This window comes from Nematocida minor (genome assembly GCF_024244105.1).
Source record: "Nematocida minor strain JUm1510 chromosome Unknown 7743, whole genome shotgun sequence".
In the NCBI taxonomy this organism is placed as follows: domain Eukaryota; kingdom Fungi; phylum Microsporidia; genus Nematocida; species Nematocida minor.
In genome coordinates, this window is record NW_026250377.1 from 1 (window position 1) to 25,418 (window position 25,418).

A 25,418-nucleotide genomic window follows, 5' to 3' on the forward strand; every position below is an offset into this window, starting at 1 on the left:
CCCATGATAGAGCCGCTCAATGGATACCACAAGTTTTTAAAAGGAAAGATGGAGTTCATTATAACTCCTGATCTTCCGCTGGTGCTAGCTGACTTCCTCAAGAAGTGCACATCACGAGACCCAGCAAAAAGGTGCAGTAGCGAAGACCTCCTAGCCCATCCATACTTGCAGGGAATAGCTGTATCTGCCAACCCGAGTGCAGAAACAATGAATAAAATGTACACATTTTAGAATTTGTGCAGCGGATAGACGGAGAGCAGCTATGGATATACAAACAGCAAAAGTGAAAAGTGCTACAATGGCAATAAAATTCTAAAGATGTTTATTTTGTTATTGTTTGAGTTTTTGAATAAACACTTTGAGACTGTTATGGGATACGGTGTGTTGTTTATTGTAGAGACTATTACACAGGGCGCGTTTGTTTATACATGTTACATCCATGGAGAAGAAAGAAGATGATACTGCCATTCTCGCTGGGATGGCTCTTCACGGGCAGCCGATGCGATGAAAGCTACGGAAAAGAGGATGCTCTCTTATCAGAGTCCAAAATAGCTGATGTTTCGGGGTACGTTGTGTTTGTTGCCCCGCTTGTCTGGGACTCTCTCATTTTTCAGACGTATATCAATGGGCGGTCGTACTCTAAGGCCGTAGACATCAGCAAAGAGATCGTAAACGAGAACATTAAAGGCCTGAAAAATATTATCAAAAAGCAGCAGACTTTTAAATCAGACATAAAAAGATTCTTGAGAATGTACGAGAGAGGACACATTGAAAGCTGCCCCAAGAGAAACAAGCTCTTTACGGGAATGCACGAGGTGATCCAGGAGGAAGAAATGCAGAAGAAGAGCATAGAGCCTGTTATTGTCTTCATCAACAAGCTCTCAGGACAGGCAGAGATGATTATGCGAGAGAACATCTACAAACTGATAAAAGCAGTGGAAAAAGAGAAAGACGGAAGCATTTGGATAACATACGGAAACGTCATTGACAAGGCTCTGCGAGCAATGCGCGAAAACACGTCGGTGAAGAACAGCCTAGACATAACCATAAAAGAGTTCAACACAAAGATATCGCAGATTTTACTGAATAAGGAAACAAACAGAATAGACTTCAACATGGAGAAAGCTCGGTTCAATTTGGGAGGCACAATATACAGCCCAGGCCTGCTGGAGCAGATAGCTGGCAAGCTGGATGACAGCGATAAAGACGTTTTTGTAGAAAAACTTGTTCGGGCTCTGATCAGCCCCGTGCTGAGCCTAAAGGCAAAAGTATCGGGATATACGCCCGAGAACATCAAGGAAGAGACAATAAAATACATAAAGTCAGTGACAGGCGTGATTGAGGTGTATTCGCTGAAAAAAGAGATAGACGAGGCGCAGGACATGAGATCTCAGTCCATATGCAGGAGAACACAGAGGATAGCAGATAAAAAGCCCATATCACACAAAATAGACGAAGTTCAGATGAAAAACACGCAGAGAATGCTCAGGGTTCTTCAGGAAGCAGATCCAGCTCTCTTCAAAGATTTTATCACAATGGATACAAACATTGCAAAAAAGTACGTGGAGTATATTAGAACGGGAGGCGGCGACAAAAAGTTAAAACAAGAAATTGAACTATTCTTTAATCTGCGCTAAAAATAAACTATACATGGATTCTTTACTGTTTACTTCTTGGTGTTCTTCTTTTTTCCTTTTTTAGGAGCGTCTTCTTCTTTTTCCTTTTCTCTTCTGCTTGGCTCTTCTTTTTTGTTTTTCTTTTCTTTTGTTTTTTTAGAGTCTCTGGAGGGCTCTTTTGTCTCCAAACTTTCTGTTTTTTCTGTTTTTAGTGCTACTTTCTTGGCGCTGGATTTGTTGCTGGGCTGCGAAAGTCTTTTCTGCTGTACATTTGGACACTCTGATAAAAAATGCTTCTTTGATCCGCAGCCATTGCAAAGTTTTATTTCTGTGCTTTTTTGAGACTGCGTGCTCATAGGGCAAACATTTACCTGGTGGCTTCTGCTGTAGCAGTGGGAGCATTCTACCCTCTTCTGCTGCGCAGAGTTACACGCTGTTTCGTTGTGGCCCATGCGCTTGCACTTTCTGCAAATGTATTTTGGACAATTTGATTTTTTGTGGTCTGTTTTGTTGCACAGGAAACACGTCTGGGGAGACTTTACGCAGTCTCTTGCCATGTGGCCTGTTTGGTTGCATCTGTAGCAGACAGTTGTGCACTGGAAGTATCTGCTGCTTTCTACGGGCTGCAGCTTCTTGAGGTGCGTTATCGTGTGGCTCTTTGAGCTCCCAAAGTGCACTAGCGCATATATTTCATTTTCTATGTCGCTGCAAATCGACTGGTCTTCGCTTATTTCCGAGATTTCTTTAATAAGCAAATTGTCTGCGATTTCGGGCAGCTCCAAGACTGTCTCGTGCAACATGTTATTAAGCATAGCAAATTTTTAGAAAATGAAAAATATTACTATGGCGTATTCTCATTTGCTATTTGTGGACGCAATAAACTCATGGGGCCCTGTGGACGACATAGTGGACGAAGGCCTGACGGATAAAGAGATAGAAGTGATGGCAACGTGTATAGCTGAGACTCTCTCAGAAAAAAAGATGCTTTCTATGCACGATAAGCTGGTGCTAGAGCTGGAAGAGTTTTTGTTCGATGTGCTGGAGGAGTATGGAGTGTCCGTCACTGATGATTTGCTCGCAGACCTGGTAAAAAAAATAGTAAGCACACACAACAAAGCCATAAAATAGCTACTACTATAAAAATTTGACATAAGAGTTATGGCAGTAGCTCGTTTAGAATAAATCATAAATATAAAGATTACTGAATGCGTAGAGTTTTCTAGTTTTATACTGTAGTGAATATAATTTTAATAAAAAATAATTGCATGCGGTGCAAATGAAACATACTCTCTGTTTGCAGTGATAGCTCTATGAATAGCAGCTATCTTTTAGTTTTATTTTACAGTGCCTATAGCTGCATGAGAACATTGGTGAAGATAGAAAGATAAAGAAAAACAGAAGTGCATTTATTATAACTTGAGTGCTGTCCTATCCGCGGAGCAATCATCTCTTAAATAGTATACTTCTAAATATCCAGCACAGAGTGAAAAGTGACAGCTATCAATAATAGATAAGAATCTAGCAAGAAACAGCAGCACATAGCAAAACCTATCTACGAAGTTTTAACATTGTTTGTTATTGTGCAGAACATGATATTCTCTTGCGTTAGTCTTTGTATAATATTAGTGTCCACAAACAGGGATCCTGGAGTGTGCACTCCGCCCTTGTCCTTGAGCAGGCCAGAGACACTGCTGAGGATGGTCTCTGCAGATATGAGAAGAGTGATGGGCGTGGTTATGTACCCAGGGTCAGGGCCTGACACAAGAGTCTTAAATACCGCTGGCTTTCCCTCTGCATCCTTTCCCTTTGTGAATATCCGTGTTTGAAATCCAGAGCATGCGATCTCCTGGTCGCTAGGCCCTTCACTTCGCACCTTCCCTAAGCTCAGAAAATCGATGCAGTCGTATGCTACTCGCCTTAGCACTTCGGGCAGCATATAAACCACGCCTATAAGCAGACACAGCATCACAAGAAAGACCATCCCAAAGATCGAGGGAATTGCGATGTAGCAGTGGCACACAGGGTATCCCCTGCCCAGAGCCTGTCTTGTTTTTCTGAGAACGTATGCGTCTGAGCCTGGGAATATTGCAGCATACATTCCTATATCTGAGCAGAAAAAAGGCATCTTTTTCACTTTTCTGCCTCTCGAAGATTCTGCGTCTTTTTTTTCTTTTTTGCTTTCTGTCTTTCTGCTTTGTTCTCCTCTCTTTTGCTCTTTTTTTCTATTTTTGAGCGTGTCCAAGCTTGTGATGATTGTCTTGAATGTTCCCAGGTTTATTCTGCTGTTGATCAGCTGCATGTACGACTCTGCGCTCTCTGCGGCTCCGCCTTTCTTTTCTATCTCTTTCATTGTGTAGTTGATGCCAATGTCGAGCGGCAGGGAGTCAAAGCCGCATGCGTGCACAATCATCACATTTTCATTTTTTGCTTTTTCTTGGAAGAGCTGAAAGCTTTCCTCCATGAACCCTGGCTCGCCTGTGCAGTCAACGTAGTGGGTTTTTGCACGAATGCACGCCTCTACCACGCTCAGGCCTGTGTTGGCAAAAGGCCCTATGCAGTTTATCACTACCTTGTACCCCTCAAAAATCTTTGCGAGTTTGCCAATGTTCTCTACGCCAATGATGTGGCTTTCTACTCTGCTAAGAGACTTCTTGCACTTTGCAGAGATCTCTTTGAATGTCAGATTGAGCTTGTTCTCGCTCCTGCACGTCACACCTACTGTTAGATTTGGCCGCTGGTCAACTATGTATTCCAGCAGCTTCTGTGCGGTAAACCCGTTTACTCCGCAAATCAGTATGTCTTTCCTGTTCTCTTCCATTTTCGCAATTTAGTAAACAAGAATTAATTAAATATCCAATTTGCATGCAGGCGAATTTAAATGAAAGATACCAGTAATCAGCCCAATGTGTCCGTTCAAGAGTGAAATATCATTCAACAGATAAGCATTTAGAATATAATACTACAAGAAAGGAGAAATAAAAACTTCCTCTTTTTCTTCCTTTTCAAGCTCCCATCCATCAGAGACCAGCAGCTTCACCTCCTCCTCGGAAATGGGAGCGTGCGAGAACTGGCAGTTCTTTCTTCTGCAATTCTTCTTTATGTGGAAGAGCTTGCAGGGGAACTTTGACAGATCGTGGGAGAACGTGCAGTTGCTTCCTCGGATGCACGCGTTCTTTACGAAGTATTTGCATAAGTGCTTTTTCTCTGGCTTAAATGGCATATTTTTAAGCAGAGAGTTCTCGTCTGTTATTTCGCTGGGCTTTGCCATCTTAAGTTTCTTATTTCGAACAGCTTCCTTTTTCTCGCGAAATCTTGGAACTGAAAGTTTCGGCAGTCGTGGGAGTTCTATAATAACCATACAAATTGAAAAATAGAAAATTTTTTGCATTTTAACTCAAACAATGAATAAAGAACTTAGAAATAATTTTTGTGTGGAAAAATATCGCATGGCAAAGGAGTACAGAGTTAAAAGCGCGCAGGGGAGAAAGTCGTACGCAAGGCTCATAGCCATCCAGCTGGTCACTGTGGCTCTGTTTGCAATGCTTGTGCAGAGCAGAGAGATGAAAAAGCCCATAGTAAATATAAACGATGGAATGAAAACGGGCAAGAATGTGAAGGACGAAAGAACAGAGGGAGTTCCATCAAATAGCAGAGGAGTGGAGGAAAGAGACATAGCATATCAGCTCGATCTATCCGAGAAAAGCAGCAGAGAGGAGGAAGAAAGCATCGAAGAAGAAGAGGCTAAGATTGCCAGCTTTGTGGAGGGAAAGAGAGCTTATCATGATAAAGACTACGAGCTAGCTCTTGATCTCTTTGAGAAAGCAGAGAAAGAGTACTCTAACTTTGTTTCAGAAAATAAACAGGAGGAAGTCAGAAGGGCTATATCTCTGTACAAGGCCAAGTCTCTGTTCGATCTGGGGCACTTTTCAGAGACGGCAAAAGAGATCATTCACATGGGCACGCTGGAGAAAGAGGCGATTGCTCTTCTGCAGAAAGCAGCGGCCTTTGAAAAGCTCAACTTAAACTCAGATCCAAGCGAGATCGATAGAGCTCTGATGGAGTGCCCAAACTCAGCGCATCTGCTGGCACTGAGGATAAAAATGAGAATTGCAAAAAAGCTGTACAAGATTGCAATGCTTGACATAGAAAAGCTCAGAGAAATAAAATCAAGCGAAGAGAGCGCAAACCACTACGAGATACAGTGCCACTTCCTCAGCGGAAACTACACTCACGGCTTTAGCCTGCTGAAAGAGCAGAAAGGCTATGAAAATCTGCACGAAAAAGCCAGCAATATTGTGCAGAAGTACGAAAGCATAACCAGATACTACTACAGACCGTCAAGCACCAATTACAAAATTCTGCAGAAGTTTATAGATAAAGACCTGCTTCTGGCGAAAATGACGGACTCCAGATTCACTCCCACTATATTCACACACATTATAGTAAAGTCTCTGCAGTCTGTCGTTCAAATGGGGCTCAAGGTGGATCCTTCAGCTAAGGTAGTAGAATACTCGGAGAGGCTCCTTAAGGAAGAGGCAGACTCGGGTGCTCCAACAGAGGAGCAGTGGGCAGCCCACATAAAAGTGCTTATGGAGAGGAATAAGTTCGCACAGGCTCTGAACGCCATCAAAGAGCACATGGTGAAGGACAGTGCAGAGTATACAAAGATAAAAGAAGTGTACAACAAGAAAGTAAAGATAGCAAGAGAGAAAAAAGACAGAGAAGATGCTATCAAAAAGAAGAGAGAACAAGAACAAGAAGAAAAAGAGAAGAAAGCAGCACTTGAGAAAGAGAAAAAGAGATCGAAGAGAAGAATGGAAATTGTGAAGTCAAAGAGAGGAAAAAAGCTGGATTCCGAGGGGTTTTACAGGTTCCTAAACGTCAAGCACGCTGCACCTATAGAAGTTGTTCTGAAAGCATATAGAGAGCTGAGCAAGAAAGCAAACATCTCCAGGAGAAAGAGCCAGAAAGACTCCAAGGCTGTTGAGAACTCAAAGCAAATAATTATCCAGGCGAACAAGGCAAAGGATGTTCTGACAGATAAAATCAAGAAAGAAGAGTACGACAGCGGATACTACATGACAGAGAAAGAAAAGGAAATGTGGGGATACAACGACGAAATGATGGACTATGACAATGGCGGAGGATATGGCGATCCATATGGAGGCCATGCAGACATATTCGAAATATTAATGAATGGCGGAGGCTTTGGCGGCGGATTCGGGGGTGGATTCGGCGGCGGGTACAGTGGCGGATACAGCGGGGGAGGAACTCGCAGAGTAGTATATTACATGTGATGATGGACAGAGGTAGAGCTACTGGTTCATCAGAGCGTGCTCGTTAATAAGCGAAATAAATGCTAGTTAATTGGGAGAGTTTTTGTAGTTTATTTTCTATTGGGATGGGGTAATTTTCCATATATGGTTGTTTGTACTTTTATTCTATGTGCTAAATCAGTAGAATCATTTTTACTGTCTCTATGAATACGAAAGAGCAAAATCGCAAAGTGTTCTGAAGTATTCTATCAATGCGTGCTCTTAGGATATATCCGTAGAGTGGGATAATGCATTTTGTTATGTGGTCTAGTTTTGATTGTTTTTTATCTTTAGGAGAGGCTCTTTCGTTATTCTTTCTTTTACTCTGGATGCAACCGATACATCTTCACAGAGTTTTATAAATAGACGGGATTTGATTGGCGTGCTGCTCAGAAGGGTGAGATCGGTGGTGCCAAATGTGCACTCTGCAAGGACCAAAGGGCACGGGTCTGATAGTTTTATGTCTTTTTCCTGTTTTTCGTTTTTGTTGAGTATATTTTCTATTCTGATGTCAGACCCCGCGCCTATCATCGATAGAAGTGAAAATATTTTCCTTACTTGGTTGTGCAGGAAAGAACGCGCTTTTATCCGCATGAGGTATACCTCTACTCCCGTGTCTGAGTCTTCAGACACTTTTTCAAACCTAATTGAGTCAACAGTTCGGACGGACTCTTCTGCCTGTGTCTCGTCTGGTGATAGTTTTTGTTTTTTTTCCAATCTTTTCTTTTTAGATACTTCTTTTTCCTGTTTTGATAATCTTCCAAACCAGTGCGTGCCGACCAAGAGACTGCTTGCCTTCTGCATTTTCTCTATGCTAAGAGTGCCTTTTGCAAAATAGTACTCGTACTCTCTGGAAGTGCAGGAGAATCTTGCGCTGAACGTTTCTTCTACAGGCATCCAGCCAAGAATTCGTATGCTGTCTGGGAGGTGCTGGTTCAGCATTACATCGTACGGGTAGCTCTTACCTGACTTTGCGCATGGGAGAAAAATAGATATGTACTGTGCTGCTGCCGAGACTCCTGCATCTGTTCTCCCGCATTTGTAGTACTTCATTTCTGAAATGGCTGTTAGAACGCTCTTTGAGAACGTAAAAGTTTTAGGATCTGGGATGCTTTCTTCTGTGCTGACAAAATTGCATTTTATGAAGCTCCAGAAGAGATAGTGCTCAACTGTTGGCAGCGAGGGCTGGTACGCGAATCCGTGGTATGCATCTCCGCTGTACGAGAGTTTTAGCAGGACATTCATTGAAATATTATTCTTCATGTTTAAATAAAAAATTATGCAAGAAGACGGCAAGGCAAGCAAACGCGACCAAGTGTTTGACTTGGAAAAGTACGTTGGAAAGAACGTGAAAATATCGTTCTTTGGAGGTATACAGGTGGCTGGGAAGTTGCTGGGGTACGATCAGCTGCTGAATCTTGTTCTAGAGAACGCAAGAATGGTGGCTTTTATGAACCCAGAGGAAGAAGAGAGTCTTGCTGGCCTATTCTCAGAGCCGCCCTCTAGCATGATGTGCAAAGGAGTGTCCATCTGCTCAATAGATCTTCTGTCAGAGCCTGAAAAGTCAGAACAGTTTCCATACTCTGATAACGCATACTATACTATATCTCAATAATAAAACTATAATTCAAGATAAAGACATCTTTCTTTTTATCTGTGCTTGCTATAGTCTATGGACAGCTTTCTTTGCATCTTTATTTGTTCTAAATTCTCTATTGTTTTTTGATTTGTGGTGCTTTGCAAGCTGTACAAATAGCAGAGTTTTTTCGAATTAGAATTTTTATTTGAACATGTTAATTTCAATTTTTAAAAAGCTTATTTGTATACTTTTATTTTACTTGAGAACAGTTAGTATATTTAAATTAGTTTATTAGCTAGATGACTGGTGAAAAGAAGCTCCACTACAACTATCTCTTCAAATAATCAGGAATTACTCCGCTCTCTGGCTCAGGTATGAAAGGACGCTCTGGGTCGTACAGAGGATCATCTTCTGTGTTAAGGGATGCAAAGTCTGTCTCTTTTGTCCTAGTAAACAGCTCTAAAAAGACGCATAGCTCTTTATCATAGACGCTTTTCTCATTTTTAAACTCTCCAAGAATGGCACACAAGTCTGTGCGGTGTGATAGTTCATACTTTGTTCGGATATTTTCAGCTATTTCCTCTATTTTCATGACATGCTCAGTTTGGGATCTGGCTTGAAGAATCAGCTCGCTGAGCACGTACTGCACATACTCTTCTTCGTATCTTCCTCCCACTGTGTTTCTCAGCTTGGAGCTTCTTCTTTTTTTCTTTGTGTTTGTGGACTGGCTGCCAGATAGGAATGTGTTTGTTATGAATGAGCGGGTGTAGACGGTCTCACAGTCATCATCTGCGAACATTCCATCAAGGATTTCTGCTCTTTCCCTGTCTTTTCTCTCTCGCACTGTCTGAAGGCGCGCACTGTTTTCTTTGTACTTCTCTATTGTGCTTTGCACACTGTTTGCATACGATTTGATCTTCTGAGTGAGTGATTTTATCGTAAATTGTATTTCATTTTCCATATTTTCTTTTTCAGCAATCTCCAGTACTCTGTTGTAGTCTTCTATTTCAATGAGGTACTTTATGCCTTTAGCTAAAACTCCGTATCTCACATTCAGCAGAGCAGCTGCCCGCACATTCTTCTGTGATAGAAGAACTTCCTCCATCTTTTGGATGTTTTCTGCTGTTCGCATTTCAGGCGCCATAAACAGGTCTTCCCACTTTCCAAGTTTCATTCTTAAGCTGCGCACTTTCTCAGCAGATGATGGCCCAGCTTTTAGATAGCAGTTTAGCGCATCTTCATTGTCACCTTCTTTCGATAGACTGTCTCCAGACTGCATTAGAAGAGACTCTGCAACACTTTTTATGGTGTTTGTGTCATCTCCAAACGTCCAGTCGCTGTCGGTGCAAAGGTCAGCATCTAACAGATACTGGTAGAAATCTCGGATATACTCTTTTTCAATGGAGAGCTTCAGCTCTTTTATCTGCTGATCCCACACTGCTGAAGAAGGGTCTTGGGGTGCCAGAGTGTTTACTATGTATTTTTTGATGAGATAGATAGTTTGTTTTTTCTTGTCTTTTGCAACTCTTGCTATTTTAAGCCTTCTTTCCATCTCTTCTTCCATATTAAATGGGTTGATATTTTCAGAGCCATCCACCAGAAGAACGTCATTTGTTACATCCTGAGGCGTGTCTGTGCACAGAAGGATTATGTAGCACAGGGTGTATGCATACCTGTTGAGAGCACACTGCAGGAGAACATCTGAAGAGATGGCGCCAATGCACTTTTCAATGATTTTTCTGGCGATCTCGTGCTCACCAAGGAGAAAGAACGCATTCGGTGATATTTCTTCTTTTTTTGTAAATCTCTCTGCGAGCAGGACAATAAGCTCTGGCTTCTTCTTGTACAAGTACACTTCAACTGCTATACTGCACCACGCAAATACACTGCTGTTTGGATTGGCATTCTCGGATTGCAGAGACTCTAGTATTTGCTGCACGGCGTAGTTTTCTATCTTGTCTATCATCCACCCCGATGACTCATCTTCATTGAAAAGCAGCTTTACTATTTCAAAGAGCGTTCTGGGCTGGATTCTACCACTCTCCAATTCGCATGAAATTGCATCCAAAAAGCGTGCTATCGACAGCCCGTGTTTCTTTGCTAGCGCAACTGCAGATGCAATGTCTCGTTTTTTGATGAAAATATCCACCTGGTGCTCCAGCATAAAAGCGGGGTAGAATGTTTCCAGCATTCCGTAAGTGTCCATCATAATTACTGACATTTTAGATGCAAACACTATTCTACTCTCTTTTCCTGTTTTGGCCACTCTTTCCTGTGTTATTTCGTCTGTGGTGCTGTTTAGTGAAATTTTGTATACTTCTGTCCATGCCTGTGATTTTATAGAAGCAAGCAAATAGTGTGCATCTGTGCACACAGGCGCCATTGACGTTACATTTTCTATTTTACTCTCCTTTCCGCCTATTTTGATCTTGAGCGTGGTGTTGTTTAATGTAAGATATGCTTTACGGTCTTTTATGAGCATTTCCATTCGATCTACTACACTGGGTATCTCTGTGGTCTTCATTCCAAGAGACAAACTGTTGACTCTTTCTTCCACTGTGCCGTTATTCTCGGTGTTTATCATTAGACTGTACTTTTTCTTTTTTACGGTGTAGCTAATATAGCCGTTGGAATGTGCAGATAAATGAGAAGGAACGCCCTCTAGCTTTATCTGCCGCGTGTACAGTGGTGGGGGTATTGGACACTTCAGCAGGTTGTACATGATAACTCTAGATCCATCTATGTCAATTACGTCACTTTCTGTCCTGTTAACACAGGCTTTCTGGCTTAGTTCTACTATTTCATTGTTTGTTACTATTTTTATATCATACTGCGAAGTGACCACTACATCTCTGACGCAGTCGACAGACTTTGTGCAGATGTCTGATAGATCTTGGTTGATTTTAAGGTAGATGCAGTTGTTTTTTATGTAGTACACTTTCAAATAGTGTCTCTGCTTCTCCTGGTTTACAATGTACAGGCAGTCTTTGCGCGACCGAATAAAGTGTATATTGTTCTCCTCCATGTTTTCTTCTTTTTTGTCGCATTCTCTGACGTGGTACACTTCTTTATACTTCAGCGCATTTCTTTCTAGAATGTGTATGGAGTTGTCGTGCGTGACTGCGTATATTAGAGAGAATCTGTCGTGCCAGCTGGCCAGTTTATAATCAGATCTTTTTTCAAAAACAACGCTGTTCTTCTGCAAGGTGTCTTCGGTGGCAATGCAGGTGTCATCTGGCACAGACACTCTCTTGACGCTATCCACATACGCACTTTCGTTCATAAGAAACTTCTTCGTCTGCATCAGCCTGCTGTTCATGATTTTGTTGCACACCACCAAAGTGTCTGCAATGAACTCCAAGTTGTATGCGAATACAGAAATAATGGTGCCCATGCAGACAAGAATGTACTTCCCATCGGGAGACCACTCTGCTGTGATTCTTGGTGTCTCTTCCTTCTCAAGCACCGTTTGTATTTCGGCCTTGTACTCTTCTTTTCTGACAAGATCAAAGTATTTATCGAGCAGAAGTATTTCCTTTTTTGTAAAGATAAGAATGTTTCCGCTGTTTTGGTTAAAAAACATGCCTAGCACTGTTTCGTCCATCTCTCCAGCACACTCCCACCTGTACCTATCTTTTTTCTCAGCTCTGAGTATGTGCCCAGATGCTGTGGCAACTTTAAATGTCTCTCCATCCTGCGACGCATAGAATCCTACTGGTCCCTCGTACTCTTCTATTCTATCGGTAACAGGCGCGCACGGGCTGTCTGCTGGGTACACTGCATTATCTGTCAGTATAAACCCGTTGGAAAGCAGGCCGTTGGAGCACTCGCATATTTTCGTTTTGTGCAGTATAATATTTTCCATTAAAATTACAGAACAAATTTTTTATTAAAACTCTGCTCAGTACGCTTTCCATCCTGGCCCAGCACAAGAAAATAACTGTAAAGAAAGGAGAGTATAGAAAATTAACATTTAATTTAAATAGAAGGAATTAGACACTCTAATGACCTAGTAGAGGGCTACTGCTTATTGCCTGATCTTGGCTACGATCTTTTTCTTCCTGTGAACTTGGAGGTTCTTGGAACATCGAAGCCTCTTTCCATTCTCTTCTGCTTCTTTCTAATTATCCAGTCTCTGAGCTCGAGGTCTTTGTTCGCTGTGACTTTTTTGTATTTGCTCTTCTCTCTCGTGGCTGGCACGTGGTTGGACTCTCCTTTGGCGCCTGGCATTTCAAGGATCAGATACGTCTTTCTTTTTTTCTTGCTGTCCTGATTCTCAACGAGAGTACCGCCTGTAAACCCGTACTTTGATGCGCACTTTACAATGGCCTCCATCTGTTTGTCGGACTCTGGGTAGTACTGGAGCACAGCCATCCCTTTTGTCTTAAGAACATCGTAAAGCGTGTAGAAAAAGGCATTTAGCAGCTTTTTTGACTCTTTTTGCACTGCGAGCCACTGAAGTACACTCACGCTCACAGCATAGTCGAAGGTGGCGCTTTTAAAAGGCAGGCCTGCTCCAATGTCTACCGCTGCAAAGTCGCAGTATTTATTAGCTGGCACCTCGTTGTATGTGAGGCTTCCGATTCTTTCTTTTGCCAGATCCAGCATTTTCATGCTTATGTCAATTCCAACGACATAGTTATTATTATCAAGAATGTGCTCGGTGCTTATGCCGCTTCCGCAGCCTATATCGAGGACAAAGGAGTCTTTTGGGTTTCCCAAAATATCCAGACACCTTTCTGTCAGCCTGCTTTGTATGTTGTTCAAGCTAGAGCTGCTATCGTATTTTTCTGCGGTTTCTCCCGTGTAGTAAACTTTAGCGCCAAGACTCTCTGGTCTGCCCATAAAAATTTTATTGCGGGCAGTGAAATAAAATAACGAACTACTGCAGGCGCTGGCACATAAATAATTGAACAAACAGAAGAACAGAGAAGAAAAGAAGATGAGAAGTGCAGGTGTGTAAGTAGAAGAGATATAAGTGAAAAATAGATATTAAGATTGAAAGATGCACTGAGTAAGGAAAGACCGATAAAGATAAAGATAAGATAAATTCTGTGCATAACTAGCTCTTCTCCAAATATACAAATAAAAGTACAGTATTACTGAAATTCATTCAACCACAGCATCAGCAAAAAAATACTTGTAATTTGATGAAGTAAGCCAACAAATAAAGAAAATAGAGCAAGACCTATCAGATCAGTGCAAATAAACAACAATCTGCATTTATTTTATAAACAATTCAATAGACACAGCAATGGACAGCTGCTCATACAGTGTTCTTCCTCAGTACTGCACCTTGTATGAGTGCACTCAGTGCGCACCATTGAACAGTGCACTGAGCTAAAGACTTTCCTGCAATTGTAATAATAATAGTTCACCCAAGAAAGATAGAAGACGGATAAGTTGGAAAGTTTTTAAGGCAGCAGGCCAAGTTTCAAATATACTGCTGTTGCATAAACACAAGCTCCAGAAATAGCCTCACGCTATCACATGGGAATATAGCTACATGGGACACAGGATTTCGAGTAGGATTTGTAGAAGTCTCTGTACCCCCCTTCCATCACATACACATTGGGGAACTTAAGATAGGGATACGCACTTTTCAGTCTGTCTTCATTTCGGAGAGAAATTGCCAGTCTGGGAGCGCGAACTGACGAGTACTCGCAGTAGAATATGATGATCAGCGAGGAGTCTTTTCCCTCGTCCAGAAGATCGTTGAACAGCTTTTTGATTTCTTTTTGTGTGGTTATATTTATCGCAGACTGAATGTGTCCGCCTGTGTACTCGTACTCAAATCTGCAGTCAATGAGAACAAATCCAGGCTTTCCCAGTAGAGAGGCTACAGTTCCTATAGACACGCGGAAGATGCTATCTGAGGGGCCCGTTCCTATGGAGGGCAGCGCATTGGGAACGCACGAGGACACTTGCTCTTCCTTGTGCGAGGTGCACACCATGTCTGTCTCTGACTTGCTGATTGTGCTCGCGCGCGACCAGTGGTGGGCTGGCTGTGTGGAGTTGCTTCTTCTTCTTTTCAAGTGCCCAAGCTTCTTAGTGAGGATGCTGTTGCTCTGTTTCTCTTGGAAGACCGAGGACCCATCGAGATCTTTCTTTTGGTACGAAATAGCATTGATTAGATTTTCATCTGGAGACTCAGCCTTTCTTTTCCTCGGGAGCTCTTCTGCTGCTTTTCTCCACCTAAGCTCTTTATTAAATATTTCTTCAAACGTGTACGAAAAGGTAACGGAATTAATTTGCATTTCGCTCTTCAGAATTTCTTCATAGCCCATCCCTGCTTTTGCCCTTTTAGGCGCTGTGCTTATTCCCTGCACCAGTGTTTTCCCTATTTCCTCCATTTCCCTCTCGTCCAGTATGATAATATCTAACTCAGACTCCAAATTGCTCATGGAGGGCATACAAAATAAAAATATATAAGACCTAAATTACTCGGCCAAATATTCGATCATTCCCTTTCAAAACATGGATAAAACAATCTTTCCAGTTGAGTATATATTGTTGTTTGTTTGCGTGCGAATGTTTGAAACATTCACCATTAGAACAAAGCCAAATGAGACAAGCCCTTTTAAAAGCGACTCAAAGTTTTCTCTCATGAAGATGCTTTCTCTGGACCCCCTGCGCTCTCTCAACGCCGACGAGTTTGCAGCCTGGGTGCTCCTCACTCTCTTCATATGCTTTGTCTACTACATGTACTCGCTTCTGAAGGCCTCTATTATGAAAAAGATATTTGCGCGATCGGCAGGCAGCCACGAAGTGTACAGCTCCAGAAGCTCTCTGGGCAAAGAAGAGTCCGAGAAAGCTGGGACGCTGTAGAGCCCTGCAAAGCATCTGCCAGATATTCTCAAGCTGAGCATCGGTGCGCCAAGAGTTCAATGAATAAAAAGAGCCTGGGGGCGTATAACGGACTTAAAGAGAGATAATTCTGCTGATATGCACTGCGCTGTTTATTATTTGGCTTTTTATTGATTTTTAAATTTGGGTGCATTTTCATTTCTTGAGAATTCTCTGTCTCATTTTCTTTTATTTTTTTATCCCTGTAATGACTAATAAAGTTATAGCAGATATTCAAACACTACCAGTATTAGAGAAGAACCCCATCCCAAAAGGGAAGGGAGCAAGATGCTGCAGATCATGCATGAACAGAAGAGGTATTATTAGAAAGTATGAGCTGATGATGTGCAGAAGATGCTTCAGAGAGTACGCCGAGGACATTGGGTTTGAAAAGGTAAACTAAATAAGAATAAAACTAAAATAGCTATACTGTCTATACTGTCTTTGCGTGCATTCTAGAGTCTGAGAAGATATCTTTCAGCTCTGCACACTTTTATCCTACTGCCATTGAAATGTACAAATTTTTCTTCTTCTAGCAATGAGTCTTCAGAGCTCTAGACCGCATGAAAGTATTTGCATTGAGAGTTTTAGTGTGCACTGCTCTGATTGCTTTGCTTTTTGGGCTGCAATGCAGTGATGAAGTGTTCTGTGATGGTGATGAAAAAGTGCAGAATGAAAAATGAATAAATAGTTGCAGTTGGCTATCATAAAATAAGTAAGTCTTGGGTATGCGATTTCTTTATTTATAATGAAGCTCCATGCCCCCAGTGATTAGCTGTAAAAGATCCTTTATTTTCCTACTTTTTGCGTGCTTCTTTGGCCGCTGATCGCAGAGGCTTGCTTTTTTGTGGGGTGGCGGACTTTGCAGCTGGAGGGGCTTCTTCAAAATACTTTGGCTTCTGTTTTTTATCCTTCGATGCGCTATCAGAGCTCTTTTTCTTCTCTTTTGCTGGTATCTTTTCTTTTTTTACAGTTTGTGTCTTTTTTATCTTTTCAAGCACTTTGGGCAGCTCTCTGATGGCAGCCTTCCTTCTGACCTTCTTTTCTCTGATCTCACCGTATGCTGAGCTATCGCTTACCTCGCCCGTCTCTTCTCTCTGCTTTGTTATTGCAATGCAGTCTAGAACAGACCACGCCATCAGAATAGCTGATATAATATACGGATACACTTCGTATTTTGGCACTTCTGCGTACTTCAGAATGAAGAACCCCACCATTGCCACGTCCTTCATCATGCACTGCTTGATTCCCGGCCTTCTTCTTCCGTCAATGTACAGGATAAATAGTACGGCCATGCTAAATAGGCTCACTCCAAAGAGGTATGGAAGACTCCTGGTCTGAGAAAGATTGATGGCAGCGAACAGATCCCAAATGCAAAAGATCGAGCACAGGATAACTGCCACTCTGCTCTTCCTCAGCTGAAGGGAGAGATGCATGCATATGGTAAACAGAAAGGAAAAAAGAATGGTCATGGCTATATTTTTGAGAGGAGCTGGCTCGAGTGTCAACAAAATATAAACATAAATTAATGAAATACCTACCTCGTGGACACTTTTAAATCCGCGCCCATTTAGGAAGCAGCAGGTGATGCCTGCGCGGGCAGCCAGTTTCAGCACATCGTAGCTAAGCATCATTCCTGTCCAATCTTTCATGCTCTGTGATACGCTCGAAATGTAAACAAAATTCATACGCAAATAATCCAAATATTATTTATGTGATTGCTAATAAAGCCAGGAAAAAGAATAAACAATACAAAAGTAAAACTGTGAGGCACAAAAACCAGAGGAAAGAGAAATGCAAAGTGTCCCAGAGAGAATAAAGAGCACTTTAAACTTAAGCACTTATCCTGCACTAATACAGAAATAGCAGCAGTTCCATGGCTAATTTCTTTAATTACTGTGGGTAAGTAATGACGCGGATAAGTCCCAGATTAAAATTAAAACCAGCAGATGGTAGATGGTCTATAAGATAGTAGCTGCAAAATATTCCATCCAGAGCTATTCTCTAGGTCTTGCTAGTACAGTGCTATAGCCATGGAGAAAATGCATGCGCACAGCCAGACAAATTTTTAATTAAATGTTGGTGCAATATTAAGATAATTTATTTATCTGCTGGACTTAGCAACTCTTTCGATTTCGTCTCTCTTCTTTACTCCAAACGAGTTGGGGTTTCCTCTAGATGCTGCAATCAGCTCGTCTGCGATGGTTTCTGGGAGAGTCTTTGGGTTTTTGAAGGCGGCCTTTCTCATTCCGGTGGTGAGGAAGGAGATGGAGAGGTTGAGTCTTCTCATTGGAGATACGTCTACGGATGATCTCTTGGCGGATCCTCCCTTTCCAATTCTAGAAGTGGACTCTCTTGGGCCTGCGTTGATGCATGCATCGACGAGGATCTGGATGGGGTTCTTCTTGGTGAGTCTTTCTATGATGATGAAGGAGTCTCTTATTGCCTTTAGGACCAGCAGAGACTTGCTTGTGTTTCTTCCGTGTCTCATCAGGCCGTGGGCCAGTCTCATGGTCAGTGGCATTCCTGCTTTCTCGAAAGACTTTTTGCAGTAGCTTGCTCCGGTGTGGGGTACAGACACTCTGGTGTGGATATTCATGTATGGCTTTAGTGAAAGGTCCTTTACTTCGATGTCGTCGTAGGAGAACTTTCCGAATAACTTAATCGTGTTTTCTTTTGACTGTACTTGATTCATGCAGGGTGGTAAAAAAATAAAAATGAAAAGCCGAGTTTGCATTTTGCCACTGGGCGCAAAAATAAGCAAATTTTCTGTCTCAGAGGACTTTACCGCTACATTCCCCGTGGTAGTGTCGGGGTACACGCTTATTGACGGAGAGCACAGAGGAAACTTGGTCATTGGCCTGCGCATTTACAGTCTGCTTGAAATGAAAGATTTGCTGTGCAACTTTCTGGGATACTCTGAAATAAAAAAAGGAATAGAAGAGCTTCTTTTGCCTGCAGACTCTGCAAAGATAAGTGATATTGTAGAAAAGTACGAGAAGACGGGAGACCAGCCTATCACAGACGAATGGCGGACTATCAGTAGATACATCACAATGAACAGTGGAGGCATGAGCTAGTAGGCTTCTCTAATACTCACGTAGTAGCATAGTACAGCCTATTATGGCTCTTTTTGGATGATATATGCAGTTAAAGCGTATTTAGCCAGTAAATAGAGGATAAAAAGAGAAAGTGTGTGAGCGAATAGTATTATACTATTCATCACTAGTAGAACTGTAGTTTTGGAAGGCTAGAGAACTAGAGAATAGCTGAAGAAAAAGTGTAGAGAGTGAAAGAGAGCTGAAGATCATTCTCAGAATATCTTGAGTGTGCGCTTTCACAAGGCGGTGTGAGTGTAGAAACAATGTAGTGTAGTTTATTTTACTTCTTTTCCACTTTTGATGATTTCATCAATCATTAATATTTTAGTTGCTGCTAAGACTGAGGACTGGATTGTGTTTTTCACGATCGCATAGTTGTCAATTATGTTCATATCGAATGCGTCTTTTATCTCGCCTGTTGATATTTCAATGGCGGAGTTCTTTGTCTCTGATACTTTGATCTTTGAAATCATTTCAACAGAGTTGTACCCGAGGTTCTTGATGAGTATTTTTGGAATAGACATCAAAGAGTCTTTCCAGATGTTATAGGACACTAGATTCTCCGTTGTGTCTTCCTCTGGTACGAGCGACTCTGCAAGCTTGTAGTATGTAGAGGTGCCCCCTGGGACCACATACCCGTCAGAAAGACCGCACGAGATGGACTTGAGCGCAGACTTGACAGCGCTCTCTAGGTACTCCATTTGGTATGGAGATATTCCCTGGATGAGAAGCGTGCATGTTTTGTTGAACGGTGTTTTTTCAATAAAAGTGAATTTGTCATCACCCACTGATATTTCTCTGACCAATCCAGCAAATCCAAAGACATTTTCGTTTAATTCAGAAATACCCGTGACGGGCGTGCATCCCGTAAGAGACTGCAGTCTCTCCATGTTCTTTCTCTTCGCTCTTCTCAGCGCTAGAATGTTGTACTTTGCAAATATTTCCAGTACGTGTGCATCAATTCCCTTTTGGGTAATAATCATAAACTGTGGCTTCTGGCTTTGATTTGCAATGGCTACTTTCTGTATGACCTCCAGCACTTTCTGCACTCTCTGCATGATCACGTGTCTCTCTCCCTCTTCCATCTTCAGCTTTTCTTCCGTGGATTTGTAGTAGAACTGTGCGTTGTGCTCTGGCTTCTCGTACTCGAACGAGATGTTGGTGCACAGAATAAACACGTTCTCCAGTCTTCTTGGCATCATTGGGTGTCTTCCGCCGTGGTCCATCACCAGGCCTTTTACTATGCGCAGGGGCTCAGTTGCGTCGATATCTGCCATCTTGACGATTTCCAGCATTTTCAAGTCTGTGGTGTTTCCGCTTCTCACAGTTTCTGCTGCTGACACTATGATGTTTGAGTATTTCTCGGTCTGCTTCTTTGAGAATTTTGTTCTTAGCGCGGTGTACGCTAGATTGTAGATTGTGTCTTTTGTGTCTTCAATGGGCACCTTCATGCTCTCGAGTGTTTGCAGTATTGCTTTTTCTCTTTTGAGCAGCCCGGCTATAATCACTTGGGGGTGCACTCCTTCGTATATGTACTCTATTGCTTTGCTCAGCATGGAGGCTGAGAGAATGATGGAAGATGTCACTCCGTCTCCATACTCTTCGCCCTGCTGCGTGACCATCTTGGAGAGCAAAACAGCCCCTGGCTGGGCTAGCTGGATGTTTTTCAGCAGATTAAAACCGTCTTTTACGAGCCGTATTTCACCCGCTGGGGTTATTAGCATCTTCAGTGCTCCGTTTGGGCCAAATCCGTTTCTTATTGTTGCATTCAGCTGCGAAATAGCTTCGGTATTTAAAACTATGGCCTGTCCGGCTTGCGTAATTTGTGTTTCTTTTCCGAGGTATGCCATGTGAAAAAATAAAATGAAACTTTTTTATGGCACCGGGTCGGAATGCGGGCTAAAATACTTTGTCTTTTCAGATGGCAGAGCTAAGCTCAGAATCTTTGAAGTGCATGCAGTGGAAGAGGGTCAGTGCCAGTTACTCTATTTCTATATGCTATTGTTTTCTCGTTCTATATTTTCTTAATTTCTTTTATTTAAGCACTTTGTATCGTATATACACAACTATCTAGATCATTAAGTTGCTTACAATCTCAGCAGATAGTGTTCTTTTGCTGCAGTCTGCTGATATCCATTGGAGATGGCTTTACTCTGTGCTAAGCATCTTTTAGCTACTTTTTTATTTATGCAGAGCATAGAACAGAATTTTACAGTGCAAAAATATTTTGTAAGTGTAAAGATGTACACTGTACAATTACTTTCTCTACAGATTTTTAAATATTAGCTACGAAATTTAATTATTTCTGCTTCTCAAGTAAACAAGAAAAGTGAATGTAAACAAAGACTAAGAGTAAGACTCTCTGCTGATCTGTTCTAGAGCGCGTATTAAATAGTAAATCCTTTTGATTGTACTCTCTTGCAATAAGATGAGCACTTATTAATTGTTCTTAAAGCCTGTGAAAATGCACAAAGCTATGACTTAGATTGCAGTGCAGATGATAGAGATTACAGCTGAAATAAGAGTCTCTGTCCATATTAAGTATATGCAGATTTTTAGTGTTTGTATCTCTTTATTTATTAGTCTTTTTAATTGAAAGTATGCAGATCATAGAAAGTATTTTTAGAAGCTCGATGGATCTAGAAAATTGTTATTCGATAAGAGTCAGTAGATATTTAGAACAAGAATGCATAAGACATTGCTAGATGCAGAGAAGCAGTTTGGACGCTGCTGTGGGCAGCAGTCATTGAACGAATTTAAAACACAGTCCAGTAAATGCACCTATAGAAAAGTGCCGCTTAGTTTTCTCGTAAAGAATGGACAGTAGGCCTGCTATTTCTTCGAACAGCTGAGCTATGTTGTATAGATACAACTAAACCACTGTATATTCATAGAGAGAACATGCATTCGTATCTCCAGCGGTTTGGAGCTCTTTTGGCCTTTGAAATAAAATGTGTTTTAGACTGTACTTTGCACTCTGTTTTACAGTCTCTAATTAAAAAATATAAACTTATTGACAATGCTAGTTTGATTTTTAAAATTAATTAATAAAAACAAGAAAACAAAGAGCTCTACTGCAGTAAATAGAGACAGGATTGCATGTATTTGGTGTGTATGCCCTCTGCAAGACCTTCCTTCTGTTTAAAAAGTGTCTGTTCATTTTCATTGGAGCGTTTGTGTCTTAGAATCTGCCAAAAAGGTCTCAGATAAGAAACTTTTGTTGGTTTAATGCTAGATTTTTTGTTTGGTGTGCATTTAATAATTGGTTAGTATAGATATAAATATACCTGTGATAATATACAATAGATTATGAGCATCAAGACAGAGGAAAAAAAGAAAAAAATAGCAATATACCCTGAGCAAGGCAAAAACGAGTATATTAGCACAAGCTTATCGGAAGAGGCCAGCCCTGTGGAAAGAGAAGGCGTCTGGGGGAACACGCAGGAATCAATTCTCGGGGACAAGCCGTACATCCTCCCAAACGGAGAGATCTACAAAAAAAGAGTGCGAACTGTAATGACGCCCATGCAGAACGAGTCTTTGCGCAGATACTTCCAAATGAACCCTTTCCCCTCGTCCGAAGCACGGGCCTCCATCTCTTCTTCCCTTGGCATGCGGCCGCGCACTGTGCAGATATGGTTTCAGAACCAGCGGCAAAAGATGAAACACGTGGTGCAGGAGGAAGAGAAGATAAAAGAGTCCAGAGAAACCGTGGTGTACACGGGAGAAAAAGAAGAAGAGCCCCTGTGGGTGCTGGCTCATCTCTCATGCACTGTTTTAAACACAAATAATGCTATGTAAATTAAGAAGCCTGCTCGCGCCTGTCCGACTTACTATTTGAAAATAAATATAAAATATTTAGTGAGGCTTTGATTGAGATTGCTGTGCTATTTCTTTTCTGTTCTCTTATTATCCGCTCTGTTTGCTATTTGCTAAATCTTTTGTATCTAGATTCTCCTGCTATCTCAGCTTGTTTTAGATGCTCCCGTCTATCTCTCCATCAGCCTAGCAAATGCATAAGGGCATTTTGATATGCGATTGGTTGCCAAGAGAGTTGAGAAAAATAATTAATAAAATATTTACACCCACACTGAATAAATTATTCGTGTTCACCTAGTACTAGCTGGTCACTTAAAAAAGCAATTACCGCTTGTAGACCTTGCCCTAAGAAGCTAGCTACCCACTAGAAACAGCATATGTGTACATATCATCGCAAGGATTCGATGAAACACCAAAATATTCTGAAACACTCGCGTGCAGTATAACTTGTGAGGGCGTATTTGTAAACATGCGGAGAGAAGAGCAAGAGTACGAGTATCTATACAAGATAGTGCTCATTGGTGACAGCGGTGTGGGGAAGACCAACCTCCTTGAAAGACTCGCACACAACAGATTCAACACAAGCACGCGGTCAACAATTGGTGTGGAGTTTGATACGAAGTGTTTTGTGGTTGATGGGAAGAAAATAAAGGCACAGATATGGGACACTGCAGGACAGGAGAGATACCGGGCCATTACATCTGCTTACTACAGGGGAGCTGTTGGAGCCATTGTTGTGTACGATATAACAAGAAAAGACTCCTTTGACAGCGCCACCAGCCAGTGGATAAAACAGCTGAAAGACAACTCTGAAAGCGGCATCGTTATATCTCTAGTTGGAAATAAAACAGACCTAAATGAAAAAAGACAAGTATCCCTGCAGATTGCCAGAGAGGCTGCGCAGATAGGAGGATACCAGCTCACTGAGACATCTGCGCTCTCCGATGTGAATGTCCAGGAGGCCTTCCAGACTCTTATAGAGAAAATATACAGAACTCGGGCCGCAGACAGAAACACCTCCTCGAGACCGAATATCATAAACCTAGAAGACGATGCATCGCTAAAAACATCGAGCCACTGGTGCTGCTAATTTTTATTTAGCATGGGGGAGAAAAACAGTGCAGCGGGCAGTGGAAGAGCGTCGCTTGGCTCTGCAGATGCTCAAGAGCAGGAAATAAAGAACATTTACCGATATTTTAAAGACAGACCAGAGGTTATTGAGAGACACGCAGACGAGCTGAATGAGCTTGCAAAGGACCCAACAATTCAGAAGGCCTTTCGAAGACACTCGGATCAGTTCCGCAATATTAAGGAAAATCGGCTGTCGTATGAGCTGGAGAAGAACAGGAAGCTTCGCCTCATCCACAAATTCAAAAAAGAACACACAGACATTGAAAACATAACAAATCGGTGGAGAGACATACTGCTGTGTGCCTTTGAGGACCTAGTAAAATACACAGATAGCAAGGCAGTGGATCTATACAATGCATTTCATCTTAAGTCCATACACGTCCAGAAGGACGAAGTGGGAATTTACAGCGAAGAAGACCCGTCTACAGAGAACGAGTGAGTCTAGAGGTGGGAACATTCTAAATAAAATGCACTGTGGGGAGGAGACACATTTTAAAATTCTTGGGTTGTACTCTATCTATTTATTAATTATAATCGATCTTTTAGGGCAAGGATCTTCAACTTAAATACACTTTCTGATCTTTTCACTATTCTATCTTTTTATCAGCTTTTCATGATGCATGGACACATTTACTACTTTGTGACTGGGCTAAGCGAGAGCAATCAAAGAATGAATATTATACTGGAAATAGCACAGGTAGTGAAGCAGATCTACAACACTGACAGATTCAAATGTCAAACTGTGCTAAAACCCATTAATTACTTTATGCCTTTTCATATTTCTGCACAGTCCTCTTCCAAACTACTTGTAAAGATGCACACTCTTCTACTTCGCTGTGTTTGTTTTATTTCTATTTTCATATTTTTTCTTCAGATTGCTTTGTCTGTCTCAGACATCTGCTAGATGCTAGCTGGTAGATAACATAGCTTATCGTCTACTGCTCTTCTAGGGACTCTTGGTGGGTCTGCAGGAACACTATGAATAGCTTAATGTACTCTCCAATGTACTCTGCATGCTCCTTTGTCAGATTGAGAGTGGGCATGATGCGGCGTATGATGAGAAGCATTCTCAGTATGTGTGTGAGGCTGTATGTCTGGAGTATCTTTGAGGTTGCTGGGTACAGATACTCCTCATAGTACGCCCTCTCCTCTTTGTACAAAATGCACGTGTGAACACTGTACAGAAACATTTCTTTGAATCCTTTGACAGCCTCCTTGATTTCTTCAACACAGTGCGGTCTTTGCTCAGCCTGCACATCGTAAAAGAGGTTGAAGACTTCTTCTGCGGACATGCGCCCAGAAGGAGGCTCTTTGTACGACCGCATTGCGTTCTTTTCTTCTGTAAGAAGATCTCTGTATGCGGGGGGCAGCACTATTTTGGGCCATGCAACTCCTAGGCCGGTGGCTTCCCCTAGAAGAGCCGTGTCAACTGTCTCCAGAGAGGCTGCAGAGACCCATTTTGTCTGTCCAGAGACGGTCTTTACTTTGTATATCGTGTGGACATTCGACACGCCCCGGGGCTTGTCTTTTTTCTCAAGAATAACCCCCATCTCCTTCAGTGCTTCTGTTGTAATGAGAACTTTCTTGCCCTCTGTGAGTATTGTTTTGGCTGTCTTTTCATTAAGCATTGCAAAATTTTTATTGGTGCGCTCTGTAATAAAATGAGTGGTTTGGTTTTTTATTTTATTTATTGGGCAGTTATTCAAATAAATTCTCAAAATATACTTGCATCTACTGAGGTGTTTTAATTTAATTTATCATCAAAATATTTTCAAAGAGAGCCTTCTGTGCTCAGGAATGGGGCTACTGCACAGAAGAAGAATCAAAACATCGGTAGAACAGATGGGGCAGGAGCAGCAAACAATCTATACTTGAGCAGTGCTTATTTGTCAATTATATCCTGGTGATCAATGCGCGATCGCAATAAAATTAAATAAATACGCAAATTTAACAACTAACGAATTCAAGAAAAGACCATCCTATCTTCCAGCGCTCTCTGCACAAGCTCTCC

The 25,418-nt window shown here is 41.7% G+C and overlaps 22 protein-coding genes across 22 annotated transcripts; 11 read left to right on the forward strand and 11 right to left on the reverse strand.

Moving 5' to 3' along the window:
- On the forward strand, positions 1-231 carry NEMIN01_1833 (uncharacterized protein; the record flags this gene model as incomplete). Its single annotated transcript, XM_051477775.1, has 1 exon — positions 1-231. A coding segment is annotated over one exon (231 nt), but the record flags the coding sequence as incomplete, so codon positions are not given.
- A 224-nt stretch (positions 232-455) lies between these two features.
- Positions 456-1,637, forward strand: NEMIN01_1836 (uncharacterized protein; the record flags this gene model as incomplete). Its single annotated transcript, XM_051477778.1, has 1 exon — positions 456-1,637. The coding sequence occupies one exon, from the start codon at positions 456-458 to the stop codon at positions 1,635-1,637; it is 1,182 nt and encodes a 393-aa protein (XP_051333738.1).
- Positions 1,638-1,666: 29 nt separating this feature from the next.
- Positions 1,667-2,428, reverse strand: NEMIN01_1837 (uncharacterized protein; the record flags this gene model as incomplete). The annotated part of the gene is made up of 1 exon (XM_051477779.1): positions 1,667-2,428. The coding sequence occupies one exon, from the start codon at positions 2,426-2,428 to the stop codon at positions 1,667-1,669; it is 762 nt and encodes a 253-aa protein (XP_051333739.1).
- Positions 2,429-2,444: 16 nt separating this feature from the next.
- Positions 2,445-2,744, forward strand: NEMIN01_1838 (uncharacterized protein; the record flags this gene model as incomplete). Its single annotated transcript, XM_051477780.1, has 1 exon — positions 2,445-2,744. The coding sequence occupies one exon, from the start codon at positions 2,445-2,447 to the stop codon at positions 2,742-2,744; it is 300 nt and encodes a 99-aa protein (XP_051333740.1).
- A 424-nt stretch (positions 2,745-3,168) lies between these two features.
- On the reverse strand, positions 3,169-4,434 carry NEMIN01_1839 (uncharacterized protein; the record flags this gene model as incomplete). Its single annotated transcript, XM_051477781.1, has 1 exon — positions 3,169-4,434. One exon carries the CDS (start codon positions 4,432-4,434, stop codon positions 3,169-3,171), a length of 1,266 nt encoding a protein of 421 aa, XP_051333741.1.
- A 141-nt stretch (positions 4,435-4,575) lies between these two features.
- Positions 4,576-4,974, reverse strand: NEMIN01_1840 (uncharacterized protein; the record flags this gene model as incomplete). Its single annotated transcript, XM_051477782.1, has 1 exon — positions 4,576-4,974. The coding sequence occupies one exon, from the start codon at positions 4,972-4,974 to the stop codon at positions 4,576-4,578; it is 399 nt and encodes a 132-aa protein (XP_051333742.1).
- Positions 4,975-5,017: 43 nt separating this feature from the next.
- On the forward strand, positions 5,018-6,913 carry NEMIN01_1841 (uncharacterized protein; the record flags this gene model as incomplete). The annotated part of the gene is made up of 1 exon (XM_051477783.1): positions 5,018-6,913. The coding sequence occupies one exon, from the start codon at positions 5,018-5,020 to the stop codon at positions 6,911-6,913; it is 1,896 nt and encodes a 631-aa protein (XP_051333743.1).
- A 285-nt stretch (positions 6,914-7,198) lies between these two features.
- On the reverse strand, positions 7,199-8,194 carry NEMIN01_1842 (tRNA pseudouridine38/39 synthase; the record flags this gene model as incomplete). Its single annotated transcript, XM_051477784.1, has 1 exon — positions 7,199-8,194. One exon carries the CDS (start codon positions 8,192-8,194, stop codon positions 7,199-7,201), a length of 996 nt encoding a protein of 331 aa, XP_051333744.1.
- Positions 8,195-8,210: 16 nt separating this feature from the next.
- On the forward strand, positions 8,211-8,546 carry NEMIN01_1843 (U6 snRNA-associated Sm-like protein LSm7; the record flags this gene model as incomplete). The annotated part of the gene is made up of 1 exon (XM_051477785.1): positions 8,211-8,546. The coding sequence occupies one exon, from the start codon at positions 8,211-8,213 to the stop codon at positions 8,544-8,546; it is 336 nt and encodes a 111-aa protein (XP_051333745.1).
- A 292-nt stretch (positions 8,547-8,838) lies between these two features.
- Positions 8,839-12,375, reverse strand: NEMIN01_1844 (uncharacterized protein; the record flags this gene model as incomplete). The annotated part of the gene is made up of 1 exon (XM_051477786.1): positions 8,839-12,375. One exon carries the CDS (start codon positions 12,373-12,375, stop codon positions 8,839-8,841), a length of 3,537 nt encoding a protein of 1,178 aa, XP_051333746.1.
- Positions 12,376-12,554: 179 nt separating this feature from the next.
- NEMIN01_1845 (18S rRNA (guanine1575-N7)-methyltransferase) lies at positions 12,555-13,355 on the reverse strand (the record flags this gene model as incomplete). The annotated part of the gene is made up of 1 exon (XM_051477787.1): positions 12,555-13,355. One exon carries the CDS (start codon positions 13,353-13,355, stop codon positions 12,555-12,557), a length of 801 nt encoding a protein of 266 aa, XP_051333747.1.
- A 641-nt stretch (positions 13,356-13,996) lies between these two features.
- Positions 13,997-14,923, reverse strand: NEMIN01_1846 (M-phase inducer phosphatase 3; the record flags this gene model as incomplete). Its single annotated transcript, XM_051477788.1, has 1 exon — positions 13,997-14,923. The coding sequence occupies one exon, from the start codon at positions 14,921-14,923 to the stop codon at positions 13,997-13,999; it is 927 nt and encodes a 308-aa protein (XP_051333748.1).
- Positions 14,924-15,041: 118 nt separating this feature from the next.
- NEMIN01_1834 (uncharacterized protein) lies at positions 15,042-15,338 on the forward strand (the record flags this gene model as incomplete). The annotated part of the gene is made up of 1 exon (XM_051477776.1): positions 15,042-15,338. The coding sequence occupies one exon, from the start codon at positions 15,042-15,044 to the stop codon at positions 15,336-15,338; it is 297 nt and encodes a 98-aa protein (XP_051333736.1).
- Positions 15,339-15,564: 226 nt separating this feature from the next.
- NEMIN01_1835 (small subunit ribosomal protein S29e) lies at positions 15,565-15,759 on the forward strand (the record flags this gene model as incomplete). The annotated part of the gene is made up of 1 exon (XM_051477777.1): positions 15,565-15,759. One exon carries the CDS (start codon positions 15,565-15,567, stop codon positions 15,757-15,759), a length of 195 nt encoding a protein of 64 aa, XP_051333737.1.
- Positions 15,760-16,153: 394 nt separating this feature from the next.
- NEMIN01_1847 (uncharacterized protein) lies at positions 16,154-17,044 on the reverse strand (the record flags this gene model as incomplete). Its single annotated transcript, XM_051477789.1, has 1 exon — positions 16,154-17,044. The coding sequence occupies one exon, from the start codon at positions 17,042-17,044 to the stop codon at positions 16,154-16,156; it is 891 nt and encodes a 296-aa protein (XP_051333749.1).
- Positions 17,045-17,460: 416 nt separating this feature from the next.
- NEMIN01_1848 (small subunit ribosomal protein S5e) lies at positions 17,461-18,051 on the reverse strand (the record flags this gene model as incomplete). The annotated part of the gene is made up of 1 exon (XM_051477790.1): positions 17,461-18,051. One exon carries the CDS (start codon positions 18,049-18,051, stop codon positions 17,461-17,463), a length of 591 nt encoding a protein of 196 aa, XP_051333750.1.
- A 22-nt stretch (positions 18,052-18,073) lies between these two features.
- NEMIN01_1849 (uncharacterized protein) lies at positions 18,074-18,436 on the forward strand (the record flags this gene model as incomplete). The annotated part of the gene is made up of 1 exon (XM_051477791.1): positions 18,074-18,436. One exon carries the CDS (start codon positions 18,074-18,076, stop codon positions 18,434-18,436), a length of 363 nt encoding a protein of 120 aa, XP_051333751.1.
- A 296-nt stretch (positions 18,437-18,732) lies between these two features.
- Positions 18,733-20,307, reverse strand: NEMIN01_1850 (T-complex protein 1 subunit zeta; the record flags this gene model as incomplete). Its single annotated transcript, XM_051477792.1, has 1 exon — positions 18,733-20,307. The coding sequence occupies one exon, from the start codon at positions 20,305-20,307 to the stop codon at positions 18,733-18,735; it is 1,575 nt and encodes a 524-aa protein (XP_051333752.1).
- Positions 20,308-21,766: 1,459 nt separating this feature from the next.
- Positions 21,767-22,258, forward strand: NEMIN01_1851 (uncharacterized protein; the record flags this gene model as incomplete). Its single annotated transcript, XM_051477793.1, has 1 exon — positions 21,767-22,258. One exon carries the CDS (start codon positions 21,767-21,769, stop codon positions 22,256-22,258), a length of 492 nt encoding a protein of 163 aa, XP_051333753.1.
- Positions 22,259-22,745: 487 nt separating this feature from the next.
- NEMIN01_1852 (Ras-related protein Rab-11A) lies at positions 22,746-23,366 on the forward strand (the record flags this gene model as incomplete). The annotated part of the gene is made up of 1 exon (XM_051477794.1): positions 22,746-23,366. One exon carries the CDS (start codon positions 22,746-22,748, stop codon positions 23,364-23,366), a length of 621 nt encoding a protein of 206 aa, XP_051333754.1.
- Positions 23,367-23,378: 12 nt separating this feature from the next.
- NEMIN01_1853 (uncharacterized protein) lies at positions 23,379-23,846 on the forward strand (the record flags this gene model as incomplete). The annotated part of the gene is made up of 1 exon (XM_051477795.1): positions 23,379-23,846. The coding sequence occupies one exon, from the start codon at positions 23,379-23,381 to the stop codon at positions 23,844-23,846; it is 468 nt and encodes a 155-aa protein (XP_051333755.1).
- Positions 23,847-24,342: 496 nt separating this feature from the next.
- On the reverse strand, positions 24,343-25,035 carry NEMIN01_1854 (uncharacterized protein; the record flags this gene model as incomplete). The annotated part of the gene is made up of 1 exon (XM_051477796.1): positions 24,343-25,035. The coding sequence occupies one exon, from the start codon at positions 25,033-25,035 to the stop codon at positions 24,343-24,345; it is 693 nt and encodes a 230-aa protein (XP_051333756.1).
- Between the last annotated feature and the right edge of the window lie 383 nt (positions 25,036-25,418).